Source organism: Narcine bancroftii, chromosome 6 (genome assembly GCF_036971445.1).
Source record: "Narcine bancroftii isolate sNarBan1 chromosome 6, sNarBan1.hap1, whole genome shotgun sequence".
Taxonomy (NCBI): domain Eukaryota; kingdom Metazoa; phylum Chordata; class Chondrichthyes; order Torpediniformes; family Narcinidae; genus Narcine; species Narcine bancroftii.
This window is the reverse complement of record NC_091474.1, coordinates 12,772,409-12,790,182: the sequence shown is the minus strand read 5'-3', so window position 1 is coordinate 12,790,182 and position 17,774 is coordinate 12,772,409. Positions and strand designations below refer to the sequence as shown.

Below are 17,774 nucleotides of genomic sequence, written 5' to 3'. Positions count from 1 at the left end.
AACCGGACCAGAAACCCACACAGACACGGGGAGAACGTACAAAATTCCTCACAGACAATGACAGTTTTAAACCACGTTGCTGGCACTAACCACTATGCTAACCGTGATGCTCAGAACATGTCAGAACATAGAATGCAGAACAATGATGGATCCTTTGGTCCTCCATGTCTGCACTGATGTTCTTCCTTGCCTTGTCCTCATATGCACACTGGGAGTCAGGTCGCGTCAAGGGTTTCACGGAGCTCCCAGATTAAACATCTGTTTAATCTTTTTCCCTTCATCATTCAGCAACTGTAACAGATTTAGAAGACATTTATTTTGGTGCATGCATCTTAAATTGTGCATTAGAAGATGCCACCTTTGAATGCCAATTTAGTGAAGTAAGGGAGAGGCAGGAAAATGGGGTTGAGAGGAAAAATATCCTCCATGATTCAAATGGCAGAGCAGATTCAATGGGCTGAATGGCCTTGTTCTACTCCAACATCTACCCTTCCTTTTTATGGACTAACTGAAGGTAGTAAACACCCACAATACCATGAGCACCATGAATGCATCAATGTCAATTTTACTTGGGCATTATTAACAGTAAATGGTGTAATTCCTCCAGCAGACATAGCTTAATAACCATTTGATTTCCTCATCTGCAAACATAACCTGGATATATAAAGTTTTGTGTACTTTTGTAAATTTATGAAAGATTGAATGCATCTGTATAATTTAGTTTTGGGAGAGAAATAGAGATTGTCGGTGGTCCAGGTTGAAGTGAACAAATGGGATCAGTTTTTGTCAGCTCTGTGGGTTGCTAACACTGTGGCATCCGGAGACAGCAGCAAGGAAGTTCATTACCATTTCTTTATTCATGCTTAATAGGACTGTGGCTATTTAATGCCATTAAAGAATACAGAAAATGCTTGTCTACAGAATGCTAACTGAATTTAAATTCAGTCACAGCCACAGATGTTATTCATGTGACTAGCACGAGTGGTGTGTTGAGATGTGCTTTGAATGTTAGCACCTTCTCTTTTATTCATATTCACTTTTCTAGAGTGTTTGGTTTCAACACAAATAAAAATTGACTTATTTTACAGCTGTTTTGTACTGATTGCTTCACAGCATAGCTGTTTAAAAATATTTATTTTTATATTACTGTCTTATAATTGAAGATCTGACTATTTGCATTGGATGTTTCAGGTTGAACTCAACAGAGAGCTACTGCTATTTTCTGTATAGGTTTTGTTGATTTCTTCTTGTTTGCTTTGTCACTCCCATATTTATCGTCTGTGTGCATCGTTCTGCCCTGTGATTCCTTACCAAGATATTTCTTTGGTGGGAGAAATCTGCCTGTGGTTGCTAACACTAACATTCTCTGGATGTACCTATCTTAACATGTTAGGCTCAATTTATTTTATTTTAGAATTAGTTCGATCATCAGCTGAAGTGACAAAATTTCATTCATTTAGCCCAATAGACATTTTCCGATATGCACTCCTGCATCCAATTCCTAAAGAACAAATAAATGTTGGGATTATCCAAAGTGCACAAAGGAAATCTTGATCAATGGCATTTTTTTTATTCCTTTAACAATTTTATGAATTTTTCTATTGTTAATACAGATATGTCTCAGTAACATTCATGACAAATTTTAAAAGATTTAGTTTTCTCTCTTTACTGTGTTTAATTTAACTATTATTTCCCATCTGAGAAAAAAGGTGATTTTTCCCTTGAACTTTTTCAGGTCTACTTGGATTTAGCTGACTTATCATTTGTTCATTTCTTTGTCAATGAGAATGGACTTCCTGCATGGTTTCTGAGGCAGTGAATGATCAAACACAAAAGTACCAAACATCTTTGTGACCAGATCCCTTTTTACTATTTTATTATATATTCCAAAAACTATATGAATATGGAAAGCTCCATCGAGAAGGTATCTGGCAACTGTGTAAGGTATGGTATGGTCGACTAAGATAACTGCTGCCACACCATAGCACGCTGAATTAATTTGGATATACAGTACTAGTTATGTCCCAATTACTGAATATCCAAATTAATCCAAACAATAGAGGAAAATTATTTTTTCCACTTCTGCGAATACAGATAATTGCATTGCCTTCCTTCTCAAAAGTTAAAAGCTTAACTTAGAAAATGACAAAAGAAACACATCAATTCCCTATATCAGTGAGATTTATATAGCAGGCTAATGGTGGGCCCCTCCCTTCACTTCTATTCAATCCAATTGTCAAATCTAAATGTAATCCCTTATAAAAGGAAGGAAAAACAAAAATCATCTTTGTTATAAAATGCCAAACAAAATTAATTCAAACTGGTAGTCAGTTTCTGTGACAGTAAACTGAGAATTAAAATGAAAAATAAATTTATATGATGTTAATTTTAGCTTGGCAAAATTGGATAAGTGAAATCACAAATGCCTAAAAAGTCAGCAGCTGAATTTCATAAAGGCACATTAATACATTTGTTATTTACATTGCTCACTGTGATTAAATCCCAGTGATGAACAGGATGGCACGGTTGGCGTTGCAGTTAACGCCAGTCCTCGGGACCGAAGCAGGTTCGAATCCTGTGCTGTCTGTAAGGAGTTTGTACGTTTTCCCCGTGTCTGTGTGGGTTGACTCTGGGGGCTCCGGGGGCTCCGGTTTTCTCCCACCCATCAAAAACGTACTGGGGTGTAGGTTAATGGGGTGTTAATTGGGCAGCACTGACTCATAGGGGCAAATTGGCCTGTTACGGTGCTGTATATCTAATTTTTTTCTAAAAATCAACAGAAATAATTGTGTGGTAGGTAAAGCTGTAGGGATAAAATAACACCCTGGTGTGATTGTTATGGATTAGCAGTTCCTACAGAGACAGGCTTGACAGCAGCCATAGATTTGGCCATACAGACTCGTAGAGTAGATTTGTTGACATGCACCCATTGACCGACATAATGGTCATCATGGAGATTTGGAAGGCTTGTCAATAGGAACATCAATAATCATATATTATGTGATTCAAGTACGGCTTGAAATAATAAATTTAATAGTTCTTCTTCCCTTTCTAAAGCTATGCTATTTACTATTTTCAGAGCAAGAAACTTCCATTTTTTCACACCATCATTATTAAAACTAACGAGTTTTCACTTTCATTGCTTGTATTCAGCCACTTCCTAATTTGTATGTATTGTTTCAATGTGAATTCACATCCACTGTGTTTATGCACCAAAATATATTGCCAAGAGAAATTTGATCATGTTACAGCATTCTGGCAGTAAGAAAGTAATACTTCACGAAAAGTATGGCAAGTAACAAGATGACATCAGAAATTTACATGTGACAAATGGTTGTCAACCTTTTCCCCCACTCACATACCACCTTAAGTAATCTTTTACTCACCACAGGACACCTATATCGTAGGATGCCTTAGGTGCTCTGTACTTAGTAAAAGATTATTTAAGGTGGCAGGTGGGTGGAAAGAAAAAGTTGAGAACCATTGGTTTAAGCTCTTACTTTGTAGCAGTAATGGTAAGATGGAGAAAAGTGTAGGTAAATGTAGATTAAGATGCAATTACTGGATTGTTGGATAGGCAGTTATAAAGACAAGTGTTTATGGCCAACAGTTCCAGAAGATTACCAAAAGTGCAGAATTTCAGCTTTGAAAGAATAAAGGTCTTTTAAATGTACAAGCTTTGAGGACAGATTGATGCAGGAAGAGAGGAGAAATATGCTTTTATGAACAATCCAAAACTCTGTAATAGCAACGAGAGTAAAATAGTAAGAATTTTATGTCTGGAATTCTATCCTGGAAATTCAAGTAATGCTAGTAGTTAAACACGGAGGTAGAACATACAGCACAGTAGAGGCCCTATGGCCCTCAATGTTATGCCGACCCATATATACCTTAAAAAAGTACTAAACCCCTACCCCGTAACCTTTTTCTTTCATCCAGGTGCCTGTCTAAGAGTCTCTTAAATGCCCCTCATGTTTCAGCCTCCATCACCATCCCTGGCAAGACATTCCAGACACCCACAATTCTACGTGTAAAACAAAATAAAATACCCCAGATGTCTCTCTCCTAAACTTCCCTCCCTTCACTTTGTACACATGTCCTCTGGTGTTTGCTGATCCTGCCTTGGGAAACAGGTGCTGGCTGTCCACCATATCTTTGCCTCTCATAACCTCATAGATCTTTATCAAGTCTCCTCTCCTTTAACAAGAAACTTGCATTCATAATATCCTGAATATATTATTAATGGCAACTACCGTTAGATCTGCTGCTGCCACCAGCGGAGCAGTTTCAGAAACGCCAGGGGTTTAGGCAGTAACAGGCAGTGAGTGGGCCGGGGAGCCTGGCCAGCGCCAAACTGTGGGCACCAAAATATCCGAAGGACTACAAAAGTTTTTTTTGCCCCAAAATGTCTGATTCCACTCCCATCCTATACATTTTAAAGCACCTAAACCCCAGTACCTGCATCAACCTTCACTACCTGTCACTTCAAACTTCTTACTTAATGTCGTTTTCTCCTTGGTGCTGTATCGCTAACATTTTCTGGAATGTATGTACATTTATGGCTTTTGTCTTGATTTTTAATAGTGATAGATCAAACTCTGTGATATAGGCCCAGATTTCTAACTCTTCCTGGTATAAAAACACGACCAGTAGATTAAAACAGTAGAAGACCAATATATTCACTTTCCTGATTGCAGAATTTGCCTTCATTGTGGAATATAAATGCCCAGTCATTTTTAATGGAACTAGGAAATTCAATTGTATCCTGGCCAATAAATTCTGATGTATGAGCAAAAACCTCAGCACAATCAATTAGTATGAAATGCTGGCTTGAGGATTATGTTCTAAGACTTATTCCTAGTAATAAATACAATACTAGGAATGAAGGCAGCACTACTCCAAAAATAAAAGAAGGTATTTCTTCTATGAGTATCTGTCATTCTGATAATGAAAGTGGAAAACAAAGAAGGTTTTGCAGAATTTCTGAAGAACCAGCTTGACTTAAATTAGGGTGAAGTAATTGGGAAGGAAATTTTGAAAATGAAATGCAAATTTAGCCACACAGGCATCAATAACTTTAATTAAGGCACAGTTATAACAGAAAGAAACAACTGTTATGAGAAGAGAGAATCTCCATTTCTTTGGAGTTGTTTTAAATCCTGAATTTGAAGGTTTTTATAATTATCAAGATACACCAGATGGAGGAAAAACAAGTGCTTCTCTGGATCAATAGTGAACCAAAATGTTGTCGTAATTGAAGCTGGAATTGAATAGATCTCTAGCATTCATTATAACACACTCTTCGATGAGCTTGTATTAACACCAAAATCGACTTTGATGGAAGAAAACTAGATTGGCTGGAAGATACAAACCCTCAGGTGAGGAGGAAGGTGGAAAATTAAATTCTTTCTGGAGATATAAGAAATAATGCACTTCAAGGGCAGAGAAAACAATGAACTACAGAATAAAGATTCAAGTCAAGTTTACTGTCATTTGATTGCACTAGTTCAACCCGATGAAACAGTGTTCTCCAGTACTCAGTGCAAAACACACAGCCACGTGGCCAGACATAACACACATACAGACAAACAATACATATGCAGGACAAGTATTTCATCCATACAAATAAATAAATAAATAAATACACCTTGTTTCGTCAATATGAGATATTTGGATCATTAGCGTGAGCAGTTTCTTTGGTCATTCACCACTCTCACTGCTCACAGGAAAAGATTGTTTCTCAGCCTGGTGGTGCTGGCTCTGATATTCCTGTATCGTGAGATCTCTGAAGGCAGCCGACCAGCTATATTAGATGGTTTAGAAGGCATCAAAGAATTTTCTCTGTTGGCCAAATGAAAGGAGATGAAAAACATTGGTGTCTTGCTGGTACTGCAATATATGTGTATGGGAACCTCTTTTCATAGAAGGTGGCGAATCAACCATTAGAATTCTCTAGTGTGTGGAGGCTTGGTCATTATGGATATTTAAAAGGAAGTACCTGAATTTTTGAATGATCTAGGAATTGAGAAATAAGGGAAACTAGCATAAAACATAACAACATAAGAACCATAAGCAGGAATAGACCATATGGCCCATCAAGCCTGCTCCACCATTCAATAAAATCATGACATGTCTTGCCACTTACTTGCCTTTTCCCCATGACAATTAAGACCGTAAGACAGAAGCAGAATTATGCTATTCAGACCATTGAGTCTGCCCCACCATTTAACCCTTTCATTCTCAGAATTGTCCTAGTGAACCTCCTTTGATGTCCCCAACATCAGCACATCTTAAATAAGGAGCCCAAAACTGCTCACAATACGCCAAGTGAGGTCTCAGCAATGCCTGATAAAGCCTCAACATCACATCACTACTTTTACATTCTATTCCTCTTGAAATGAATGCCAGCATTATATTTGCCTTCTTCACCCTTATTTAAACATGCAAGTTTACCTTCAGGCTATCCAGCACCAGGACTCCCAGGTCCCATTACATCTGGCTATTTTCAGTTTTCTCCCCACTTAAAATAAAATAGTTTGTCCATTTACTTTTTTTCTACCTGTGTATGACCATTCACTTTCTGACATTGTATTTCATTTACCAGTTCCCTGCCCAGTCTCCTAAACTATCTGTCTTTCTGCAGCCTCCCTGTTTTCTCAACACGATCTGCTCTTCCACCTCCCTACATATCATCTGCAAACTGGGATTCCATAATCCAAGCCACTAATATACAACATAAAAAGAAGTAGCCCCATCACTAACCCTGTGAAATACTACTAGCAACTGGCAGCCAATCAGAATGCATTCCAAATATCTGCTTCCTGCCAATCAGCCAGAGCTCCACCCACACTAGTATGTTTCCTGTGATCCCATGGGCTTATATCTTGTTAAGTAGTTTCATGTGCGACACCTTGTCAAATGCCATGGTTTCAGAACTCCGAAGGAAATGGGCCAAAAATGATTTTTCTCAAGCAAAATATTTCAGTTACAATTGAATCTAGGGCAATGATTCTCAACCTTCCCTTCCCACTCACATACTACCTTAAGCAATCCCTTACTAATCACAGAGCATGGCATAGGGATTACTTAAAGTGCTATGTGAGTGGGAAAAGGTTGAGAACCACTGGTGTAGAGGGTGAAAATTTTGGGATTGGCAGCTCCATTCGACCTTACCTTTCTTTTATTGGCCGCAACTAATTGGCCTACCTCTCCCTCTGCTTTGTAACCACCCCTCCTCTCGTTCACAATCCTGCACTTGCAGTCCTCGATAAGATTTAAATAAGCAAATACCTCTCCCATTGCTTTTTAACCGCTCCTCCTCTCGTTCACATTCAAGTTCTCTCAGTCCCCGACAAGATTTAAACAAGCATAACCTCTCCCATTGATTTTTCCCCCTACCATGCAAAAATCTAACTATGTCTTAAATAGACCAAGCGAGGCAGCCTTTACAATTTCCTAAGGTAGAGAATTCCCCAGATTCATCTCTCCCTGAAAAAAGCATTTCTTCTTAATCACTAAACTAAATCTGCTTCTCTGAATCTTGAGCCTATGTCCCTTGGTACTAGCTTTCAATATAATGATACAGTTTGAGTTGATGAGGCCTGTTGCAAATCAACCAATCATCACATTGAATATTTGGAAAGCATATGGGGTCAATGGGATTGTTACTTATTTTTTTTATGTTCCAGATTGGACATAAATAGAATGCTGCATTCATTTCTGCTCATTGTGTTACATGAAGAACATTGATAACGTAAGGAAATTTATAGCAAGTCTGTTAGCACTTGAATAGTATAATAAGAAAAGATTAGTGTAGATCTGGTCAGATTTATGTCAAGGCAGTTTGTAGAACACCATTAATGCTCAGTACAGACTGGTCCACTATAATGTCCTCCATCAACTGTACCTCACCCCACAGAAACTACATTGATCTAAACCTGAATTATCAGGAATGTGCTTCAGATGTGTTACAGAGGTCGGCTCATTCCTGCTCTCCACCTGGCTTTGTACAAAGATGAGACCCTTTGGGTATGACCTCTGTGACACCTTGACTAAGATCATAGGAGTCACCTCAGATCTAGAGCTTCGCTTATTGGGGCATTTCATGAGTGTCAGTAGATCTTTAACTAATTCTTAAATTAAGTTTATGGGAATTGCTTTATGTGTGGCCATGAAATGCATAACGGTGACTTGGAAATCTGATTCCCCTCTCCTCATTGATAAATGTTCTTTGGAAATGAACAGTTGTATACCTCTTGAAAAGATCACATATAGTCTTAGAAAAGGATGCAACACCTTTCTGACAATTTGGCAGCCTTACCTAGAATTATATAGGCACTTCACTCATGCCACCATAGGGATCTAATCATTTCTGGTTAGCCAGAAAGCCTCTTTAAGTATATAACACTGTGTTAGTACTGTGTCTCCATGTTTCACTGTCGGCACTTATGTTTTTTTTAATATTTTTTCTTTAACCGGCTTTATTTAGAAAGGCCAGGGAAGTGAGCTTTCTTTAGGACTTTGTGTTCTGTATAATTGTTAAAAATAAGTTTGAAAATGAAACTAAAGTATAATTAAAAGAAAAGGTTTAGTGTCACTGGGTTTGTTTATTTCTATAAACAGGTTGCCTGGAGGAATATTTATTTGTGATCGATAAAGTTATGAGGTGTGGACAAAATGAATAGGAAGGGCTAATGAACCTTAGCCCAGAGGTCAATAAGAATAGGACAGAGAAAGCAGATGAATTGACAGGAACTAGAGTGAGAGTCTGCAGCTCACTGCTTGATGTGTATTAAAGACAAAAGCAACACAACATATTTATAAGTGTACCAAGAAGAGCACTCAGTGAATCATGAACTGTGAATCTATGGACCAGAAGTCAGAAATTCAGGAACGGGAACAGGCAAAATGGGCCAGTTCGACCAATATGGACACAGGATATTTCCCAACTTCTTTCTGCGTCATCAGTTTTTTTTATTCTTTGATATTGTTACCAAATTAATGGCTTGACTTGGGCAATTTCTCCTCCATTTCTGGTGAGAAGTACCCCCCCACCCAAAAAAAATTGCAAGCATATTATGGAAAACCAGACAAGCAGCTCCCCACTGAATTCATTCCATTATGGTGTGCTTGAATTATGCAGGACAATGGGTAAAACTGAGAAAGTTAACTGTGTTTCTTCAGGTAAGTATATAATGAAGATGGGCCATAACCAGGAGAGGCGGGAACAAAATGTAAAGAGAGAGCAAAAGGAGAAAGATAGAGATGTTGAACAGATGGGAGATACTCCTGATCTCCATGCATAGGTCCTTAAAATTATGTTGTATTATTGGTGCAGAAATCCACAGGTTAGGCTTTGTAGATTTCCTTGTGCATTTATATTTCCAGGCCAAGCACAACTGCCTTCTTCTTTCAAGATGGAACTATATTTTGCTGTAGTTTTAGATTAAGGTCAAAAGTGTGACTGGTTTTGAGGAATGTTATAGTCACCCAACATTTCACAGTATAGATAAATCATGCAATCCCACATTTGAGTTTAAAATAGAGATATCGAAAAATTAATTGCTCCGGGTCTAATTTATTAGTAAGTCTTATCATTCAGGAAAATTACTGATTGTGAAGCCACCATAAATTGCATTGCAATCCCCTTTCACAAACACAAGATGAAATAAATGCTCATGCTGTCAAAATACCACAATTCATGCATACTGCTGCTTTTTATCGATTTCAGCTTAGCCTTCAATACCATTATTCCTTCAGTGCTGGTCAAGCTACAAGCTCTAGGCTTCTGTACCCCACTCTGAAACTGGATCCTTGAATTTCTCATTGGAAGACTACAGTCAGTACGAATTGGAAACAACGTCTCTCCTCACTGATTATCAACACAGGCGCACCCCAAGGATGCATGCTTAGCCCACTGCTCTTTTCATTATACGCCCACGACTGTGTGGCCAGGCACGATTCCAATGCTATTTCCAAGTTTGCCAATGACACCACAGCTGTCAGCAGAATCACCAACGGCAATGAGGAAGATTGATCAGCTCGTTGAATGGTGTAACGACAACAACTTTGTGCTCAATGTCAGCAAAACAAAGGAGATGATTGTGGACTTCAGGAAGAAGTCAGGGGAACATGACCTTGTCCTCATCAAGGGCTCAGTAGTGGAGAGCATCATGAAGTTCAAATTCCTGGATGTCAACATCTCCGAGGATCTGTCCTGGAGCCTCCATGTTGATGCAATCACAAAGAAGGCTTGCCAGCGGCTATACTTTGTGAGATGCCTGAAGCGATTCTGTATGTCACAAAGAGTCTCAGAAACTTCTACAGGTGTACCATGGAGAACATTTTGGCTGATTGCTTCACTGCTAACTCTCAGGACAAGAATAAACTCCAGAAGGTTGTTAACTCAGCCTACGACATCACAAGCACCAAACTTCACTCCATCAAGGACATCCACATGGGGCGGTGTCCTCAATGACTCATGCCACCCAGACCTTGCCTTCTTCACTCTGCTACCATCGGGGAAAAGGTACAGGAGCCTGAAGATAAGCACTTAATGGCATGAGGGCAGCTTCTTCCCCACTGCCATCACATTCCTGAATAATCAATGAACCAAAGAACCTGCCTTACTTTTCATACAGTATTACTTTTATTTTTTTGCATAGTAATGTTGTAAGATGGTTATAATATGAATGTTTACGCTATGATGCTACTGCAAAACACCAGATTTCATGACTTGTTCATAACAATAATTCTGATTCTGAATTGCTTCCTGTCTTCAGTCCTTCTCATCCAACACAATTTTAATGCAAAAGTAATGAGGGTGAAAATATCAGAATTCACCATCATTACTTGACAACCACTTTGTTGTTTCCATGCATTTTCTGACATGTTTTCTCTGTAACAGCAGGGACTTAGATGTTCTCACATAAGAGAGTGTAAATGCCAAAGAACAATGCTGCTGTCTATATCTTTACAATATTGCACTCTATAGCAAAACAACATTCAGCCTGCATTTTCCCAGCAACGCTGCTGGTAAAGTTAACATTGTGAACCGATGATAATTTTGACCTGTTGCGGGTTCAACAACTCAGTTCACTCCAATAAAATGAAAAAAATCTTCACCAAATTAGGTCATTTTTACACAATTAAATTTGAATTTTAATGGTTTAGTTCTATTTCATAAATTTTAATATTTTTAATAATATGGTTCTATTTTAATGTAAATTTCAGAGACATTTAAAAATATTCACTCTCTGCAGCTTGAAGATTTGATGTAGCTGTCGTTTTTTAAAAAATCTTGACGGCTGGGATCGTTGTTTGTTCTAGAAAGGCTTTGTATCTGCCAGAACCTTTGCTAAGATTGAGATGAATTCTTGAACAAAGATGCTGCAAATAAATATGCTTCAGAAAAATGCAGTCCCAGTGGGGAGAGGTTCAGTAAGTGTAAATAGCTTGCACTTACTTGAGGAAGGATGTATGGTGCAGAGAAGGATCACTAGGTTGATTCCAGGGATGAAGAGGTTGGCCTATGAGGAGAGATAGAGTCATCTGGGATTGTAGTTGCTGGAATTTCGAAGAACGAGAGAGGATCTTGTAGAAACATAAAATTTTGCAAGGCATAAATGAGATTGAGGTAGGTAAGCTGTTTCCTTTGGTAGGGGAGACCAGAACTAGGGGACATTTGGGTTAGTAAATTCAGGACAGAGATAAAAAGGACTGCTTTTCCCTGAGGTGGTGAATCTATGGAATTCGCTGGCCATTGAAGCAGTGGAGGTGATCTCAGTCAATATATTTAAAACAAGATTGCGTAGATTTCTACATCATAAGGGAATTAAGAGATATGGGGAAAAAACACTTAGATGGAGATGAGCCTATCAGCAGATCAGCCATGATCTTAATGAATGGCAGAGCAGGCTCGACAGACGGACATATATGTTCCCAAAAATTCTAGGTTCGCTGAATAATTCCTAAATTGGCTGCATTGTTTACAATCTTTTGCAATGCAGTTGGGGTAATTAGCTCAACTGATGTGAGACTGTTTTAACAGTAAAATGCCTTGAAAATCTTATGCTTTATTGCATGAAGTCTTGGTAAGATTTTAATGATGTGTAATTACTGTCATAATTATTCCTTTCCAAACTGTATGGCTCTTAAAATTAATTGCTTGTATGTACATTGTAAATCTATCATAATTATTCAAAACATGAGGTATTTTACTTTTTTCTAAAAGTTATTAAATGGTTTAGCTTCCACACTGGTTGTGCACATATGCTCCAATCATTATTTAACATTTAGTACAGTGCTTTAAAACAATTAAATGTTGTGTCTTTTGCTTCTTGGTTCGTTCTGATGAAAATACTTCATTGTGATTTGTTGTTCAGCCAATTTGCTGAATCCCTGGGATTCCTTTCAGGTGGCAGGCATTGGAAAGTTCCTGCAGCTGTGCTAAATAGATCTGTAGGGAGATATCTTTGAGGTCAGTCGTTTGTGCTGTTCCTTCACTATTGGTGACAAATTAACAGAGTGAGATATTGAGCATATTAGTTGGACTCATTTCTACCCAGCATGTACTTTCAGGCCTTCTTGATGTAATTTTAAGACTCTGCGCCAATGTAGAGCATTGAGAAAACATTGTATCTACAGACCACTTCATATTGCCTGGCATTTTAGAGTACTTTTTTTCAATTTTTTATGGGATTTCTGCGTGTATCTATTGCTTCTCTATTCCATTTATTTTTTTGGGCAGTGGGAAAATGGATCAGCTCATGATCAATGGGCAGACTCAATGGGCTAAATAGCCTATTTATGCTTCTATATGGTCTTACTGTCTTAATTCTTTCAAAGCATATTTGTTTTTTTTAGCTTGGTGTTTATTCAACAGGTTAAATATTAAGTTGAAAGTTCAGAGGATGAAATATTTTTGATTCCTGTTTAAAAATGTTTTGGAATTGTATTGCTGGAGTATATTCAACTCTAAGATAATATAGTCCTCAAATAGCTCTCTCTGTAAAACACTAATTGAGTTGAATATCAATGATTAGATGTTCTATTCAGAATGTTGATTTAAATTCATTAAAATCTAATAAATTAAATTTATTTTATTATCTCAGAACAATTGAGTTAACCGGGTCAATTGGCATCTTGTTTCCATATTGGAGCATATATGAACATATATTTTTGAAAATTAAAATTTATTTTGTCCTCAACTTGTTACCTTTTCATTAAGTCAAGTCTGATTTGTTGCTCAATTTTTTTAGATTAAAGTCATTCTTTTTGAAGTAAAATTAACTTTTAAATGATTCAATATTATGTTCAATCAAGTTTAGATTGGATGTTTAATGAGATGTGGTTGATGCATTAACTGAGAGTTGTGGCCAGCTCTTGATTGACCAATCACCCAATTGATTGCATTCTGTCCATTTTTTTTAAACATTTCTCACAGTGCCTATCAACTGGTTGTTAAAGAAGAACACTTCCAAAAAGCCAGGAGAGCAGCAGATATTACTGAGTGCTATCCTGTCCCAGTCAGCTACAAGAATGCTTCCACAATTGATTCACTTCATTATACTGCTGCAGAGCTGAAGCCTGGGAACCTTCCAATGACTCAGCCTTTTACTGTTGGAGACAACAAAACATACAATGGATATTGGAACCCACCTCTTTCCTCAGTGAAAAGCTACAGCATTTACTTTCAAGCACTCAGCAAAGCTAATGGGGTAGGTACTCTGATCCTGAACATTTTCTGAAATTAGGAATATAATTGAAAGAGTAAAACTGGAAAGTGCAGACACTGTGATTGAAGTAAAAACACACAAATACTGGAGGAACTCAACCGGTCTCGTAGTGTCCATAGGAGGTAAAGATATATTGCCAGCATTTTGTGCCTGAGCCCCTCTTCAAAGAATTATGGGTAATATATCTTTACTGTGAGACCGGCTGAATTCCTCCACCATTTTTGTGTGTTTTTAATAGAATTGTATTATTTGGAACATTGTAGAGAATGGTAAACTCTGTAATTAATAATATACACCAAACCCTTGTGAAGCTAACTTGATCTTTTGTCTTGTCATCCTGCCATTTTTGCCTCAAAATTGTGGGATGTCTGGAAGTTCATTTAAGTTGCCATCTTGTCTGGTTTTCAGTAATTCAGATAAAGCAAAATATTACTTTAAAATATCTTGTGGGACAATTAATATTAGTTCAATCATGATGTTTGATTGAAAATCATTGGAAAAGGTCCAGGCAGTAAGTGGTGAGCTCAGGGATAAATTTAATTCTCCCTTCTGGACAGGGAAGTAGCTGAGCTGTTTCTGTGCCTATTGTAGATCCAACCCGATTTCCATCGTGTTGAAAACAAAGGGATGCAAATCAGGGGAGTTCAACAGCAGATGGGGGACCCAGTCGATTCGTCGATTGCACCAGCACCAAAGTCAATAATTTACTCCCTTTGTCCTAAAGAACAAAGAACAAAAGCTTCCAAGTAGTTAAAAGAATGTGAGAGGTAAAAACCTGTAGAAATTACACATCCATCACCAAAAGAAATAAGACCAAAGAAAAATTGATTAAAGGGATGATAAAGACTATACTTTTCCTTTGATTTTTGGTCCCATGATATTTTTCACATCATTATTATAAAAGCCACAAGACCTAAAATTGCTTGATGTACAAAGCTGCTCAAAATGAATGGCTTGTCATCTACATTTTGTGTGCTGTCATTGCAAAATTACATAAGTTTTGTGCTTAATAGAAAGAGATCCTTCACCCCAGAAAATAAAATGGCTTGTTTTGTTTATCATCTGCTATGCAATTCACATTCTTGTGAAGAAATTCTATTCAGTGGGAACATGGGATTGACAGTCAGAGGTACAGTTTCATAATTCTTTCTTCACCCCATGACCGGTTTCAAGACCTATGGCATCACCTTCTCACCTCAGCATTTAGCAGCGTGCTGTAAAATAAGATTTCTTGACTCTACCAACCAGCCAGCATAGATCAGAGCATACCAATTCCAGAATTTTCACACTGACTTCCTTCAAGGAGTGCTAGAGATATTGACATTTCACTGCCCTTCTGGAAAAGTGTTCTAGAGTGGCTGACCACTCCTGACATTTAGTTACATGGCACAGAGATCCAACTGGAAAGAATGATAAATTCGCCGAGAGCATAGAAGAGCCCCTTTGATCTAACTCGTCCATGCTGACCAGTCCTACTTACCTGTACTTGGTTCATATCCTTCTGAGCCATTCTTATCCATAAATATGTCTTCATGTCTTTCAACCCCAACCAACCAATTTTCCCCTGCAGCCGTTGCAACCGTGTCTGCCTGTCCCGCATCGGACTTGTCAGCCACAAACGAGCCTGCAGCTGACGTGGACTTTTACCCCCTCCATAAATCTTCGTCCGCGAAGCCAAGCCAAAGAAAAGAAGAAAGAAGAAGAAGAAATTGTACCTGTTTCTATAGTTTCCTCCATTCCAGATGCAGACCTCCCTCTGAGTGAAAAAGTTGCCTCTCATGCCCTCTTAAATCTTTCCTCTCTATACTCTTTCAGTCTTCTATCTCCATTCTGTAGAATATCCATTTTTTAAATCAGAAAATTACTTGGTAATGTGGATGTAGTAGGTTTGGGATAATGGGAGGCGAAGCCTTCAATCTGTCCACATCAACAATAGAGCCATTGAAGAAAACCTGCACAAATTTAGTCATTCTGTTCTCACACAATTATACTTTTACATCACATCCTGTTCAACATATTCAAAATGCTAAGCATTCTTAGAAAACATTGGAAAAGAATTCCAATTGAAATGAACATCAGTTAATACCTGACAATCTTGAAGAAAGATAATTAAAATGATATCATTTCACTTCACTCCAGGCCATGGACAAGTTGTAAATTGAGGCCAAATCCTGCAAATTTGCTTTATCCACCATTGGTGAATGTGGTTGCTTGGTGTACCATGGTCTCTGACAACACCTCCCGAACCTGATGTCAGCCAAGCAGACCAGGACTGCAAACAATTCTAAGGATGGAGTGCAATTTTTGAGTTAATACAAACAACCAAAGTTGAAACTGTTGCTAATGTCAAACAACGTTCATACTGTTTGTTTATTCCAATGTATGCAATTCTTATCATGTTTGTGAGGCCCTTAAGAATACTCAAACATTTCAGTGAGGGTGAGACCTGCTTCAGTGTTAATTAAAGAACTTCACAAAATCTGTACCTCTGGTCCCTTGCTCATTCACCTCACCTCCTCTTGCTGCCAACATCCTTAACAGAACCTAGTCATTTCCATGAAATCACTTGCTCAAGCCCTTGCTTCCTCCCCATTTCCTTCCCTATGTATGCTTGAGGAAACCTGTCGACTCCTGCAATGAAAGTGGGATGTGACGCAAAGGTTTCTTCTAATGTCTGTGGTGTCTCGAACCTTCAGAATAAGGTGGTTTGACCAGGAAGACCTATTGGTTCAACAGCTAATTCTAATTGATAGATTACTCTCAGCACAATTAACTGGTTGTTGCTTTTGAGCCTCTATCTTGCATAATCCATCATTTAATACCATACCCTTCACACGAGCATGCCCATTCATTCTACTCCATGCAGTTTTGGCACATTTAGGAGACTTTGCAAGCAACCTCCATTGTATTTTACTACTTTTGGCAAGGATATCTGCCTCAATTAGCCAGAGTGAGCAAAGGCCAATAATCATTTGCTGAAATAAGATGGCTCCAGGGTTGGTGAAAGGTTACGGCCTGAAACGTTGGAAGCCCATTGTCTTCCATGAATGCTGCCTGTGCTCACCCTGTTGCCCATACTCCATTTGGAGGGAAGTCTGGGATTGTTAGCTGTCGGGCGGGTGAGCGAGCATGTGCTGTCTGAGAGATTTTTAGACTCTGTCATTCTTCTTCTTTGGCTTGGCTTCGCGGACGAAGATTTATGGAGGGGGTAAAAAGTCCACGTCAGCTGCAGGCTCGTTTGTGGCTGACCAGTCCGATGCGGGACAGGCAGACACGATTGCAGCGGTTGCAAGGGAAAATTGGTTGGTTGGGGTTGGGTGTTGGGTTTTTCCTCCTTTGCCTTTTGTCAGTGAGGTGGGCTCTGCGGTCTTCTTCAAAGGAGGCTGCTGCCCGCCAAACTGTGAGGCGCCAAGATGCACGGTTTGAGGCGTTATCAGCCCACTGGCGGTGGTCAATGTGGCAGGCACCAAGAGATTTCTTTAGGCAGTCCTTGTACCTTTTCTTTGGTGCACCTCTGTCACGGTCATTACGTAACAATATAATCTATGTTTTAACCTTGTTCTGCAAGGTTGACGTCAGGTTCGGGAGGTGTTGTCAGAGACCATTACTTTGCAGATGGTACACCAAGCAACCACATTCACCAATGGTGGATAAAGCAAATTTGCAGGATTTGGCCTCAATTTACAACTTGTCCATGGTCTGGAGTGAAGTGAAATCGTATCATTTTAATTATTCCATGTTGGCAGGGTCTCAGGCTTGTCCAAAAATTCAGCTGTCAACCCTTAAATACAAATGAGCATCATGCATGCAAAGTATGCTAACTCTTAGTTTCCTCTTGAACCTTTTTGTCACATTTATTCATGTGTTTACATATTACCATAAGATCTCTGTTAATCCAGAATTCAAGCCTCAAACAACTAACAAAAAAAAATTGCAGAAAATCAATAGGGAAAAAAAATACAGAAGTTTAAAATTGGAACCCCTCTCCCCCACAAAAAGGTCAGTTCCCCAATCACACAACACACAATCTCAGGCAAC

At 38.6% G+C, this 17,774-nt stretch overlaps 1 protein-coding gene across 25 annotated transcripts in view; it reads left to right on the top strand.

Annotated features, from left to right (window-relative positions):
• The window catches only part of ptprt (protein tyrosine phosphatase receptor type T), a 1,055,968-nt gene that overhangs the window by 745,402 nt on the left and 292,792 nt on the right, over positions 1-17,774 (top strand). For all 25 annotated transcript variants that reach the window (XR_011339907.1, XR_011339906.1, XR_011339908.1 and 22 more), the window contains one exon: positions 13,445-13,718. Coding sequence is in view for 21 of the 25 variants with exons in the window: in XM_069884025.1 (XP_069740126.1) it covers positions 13,445-13,718 (274 nt within the window). In the remaining 4 variants the exon portion in view is untranslated. The remainder of the gene's footprint in view (positions 1-13,444; positions 13,719-17,774) is intronic.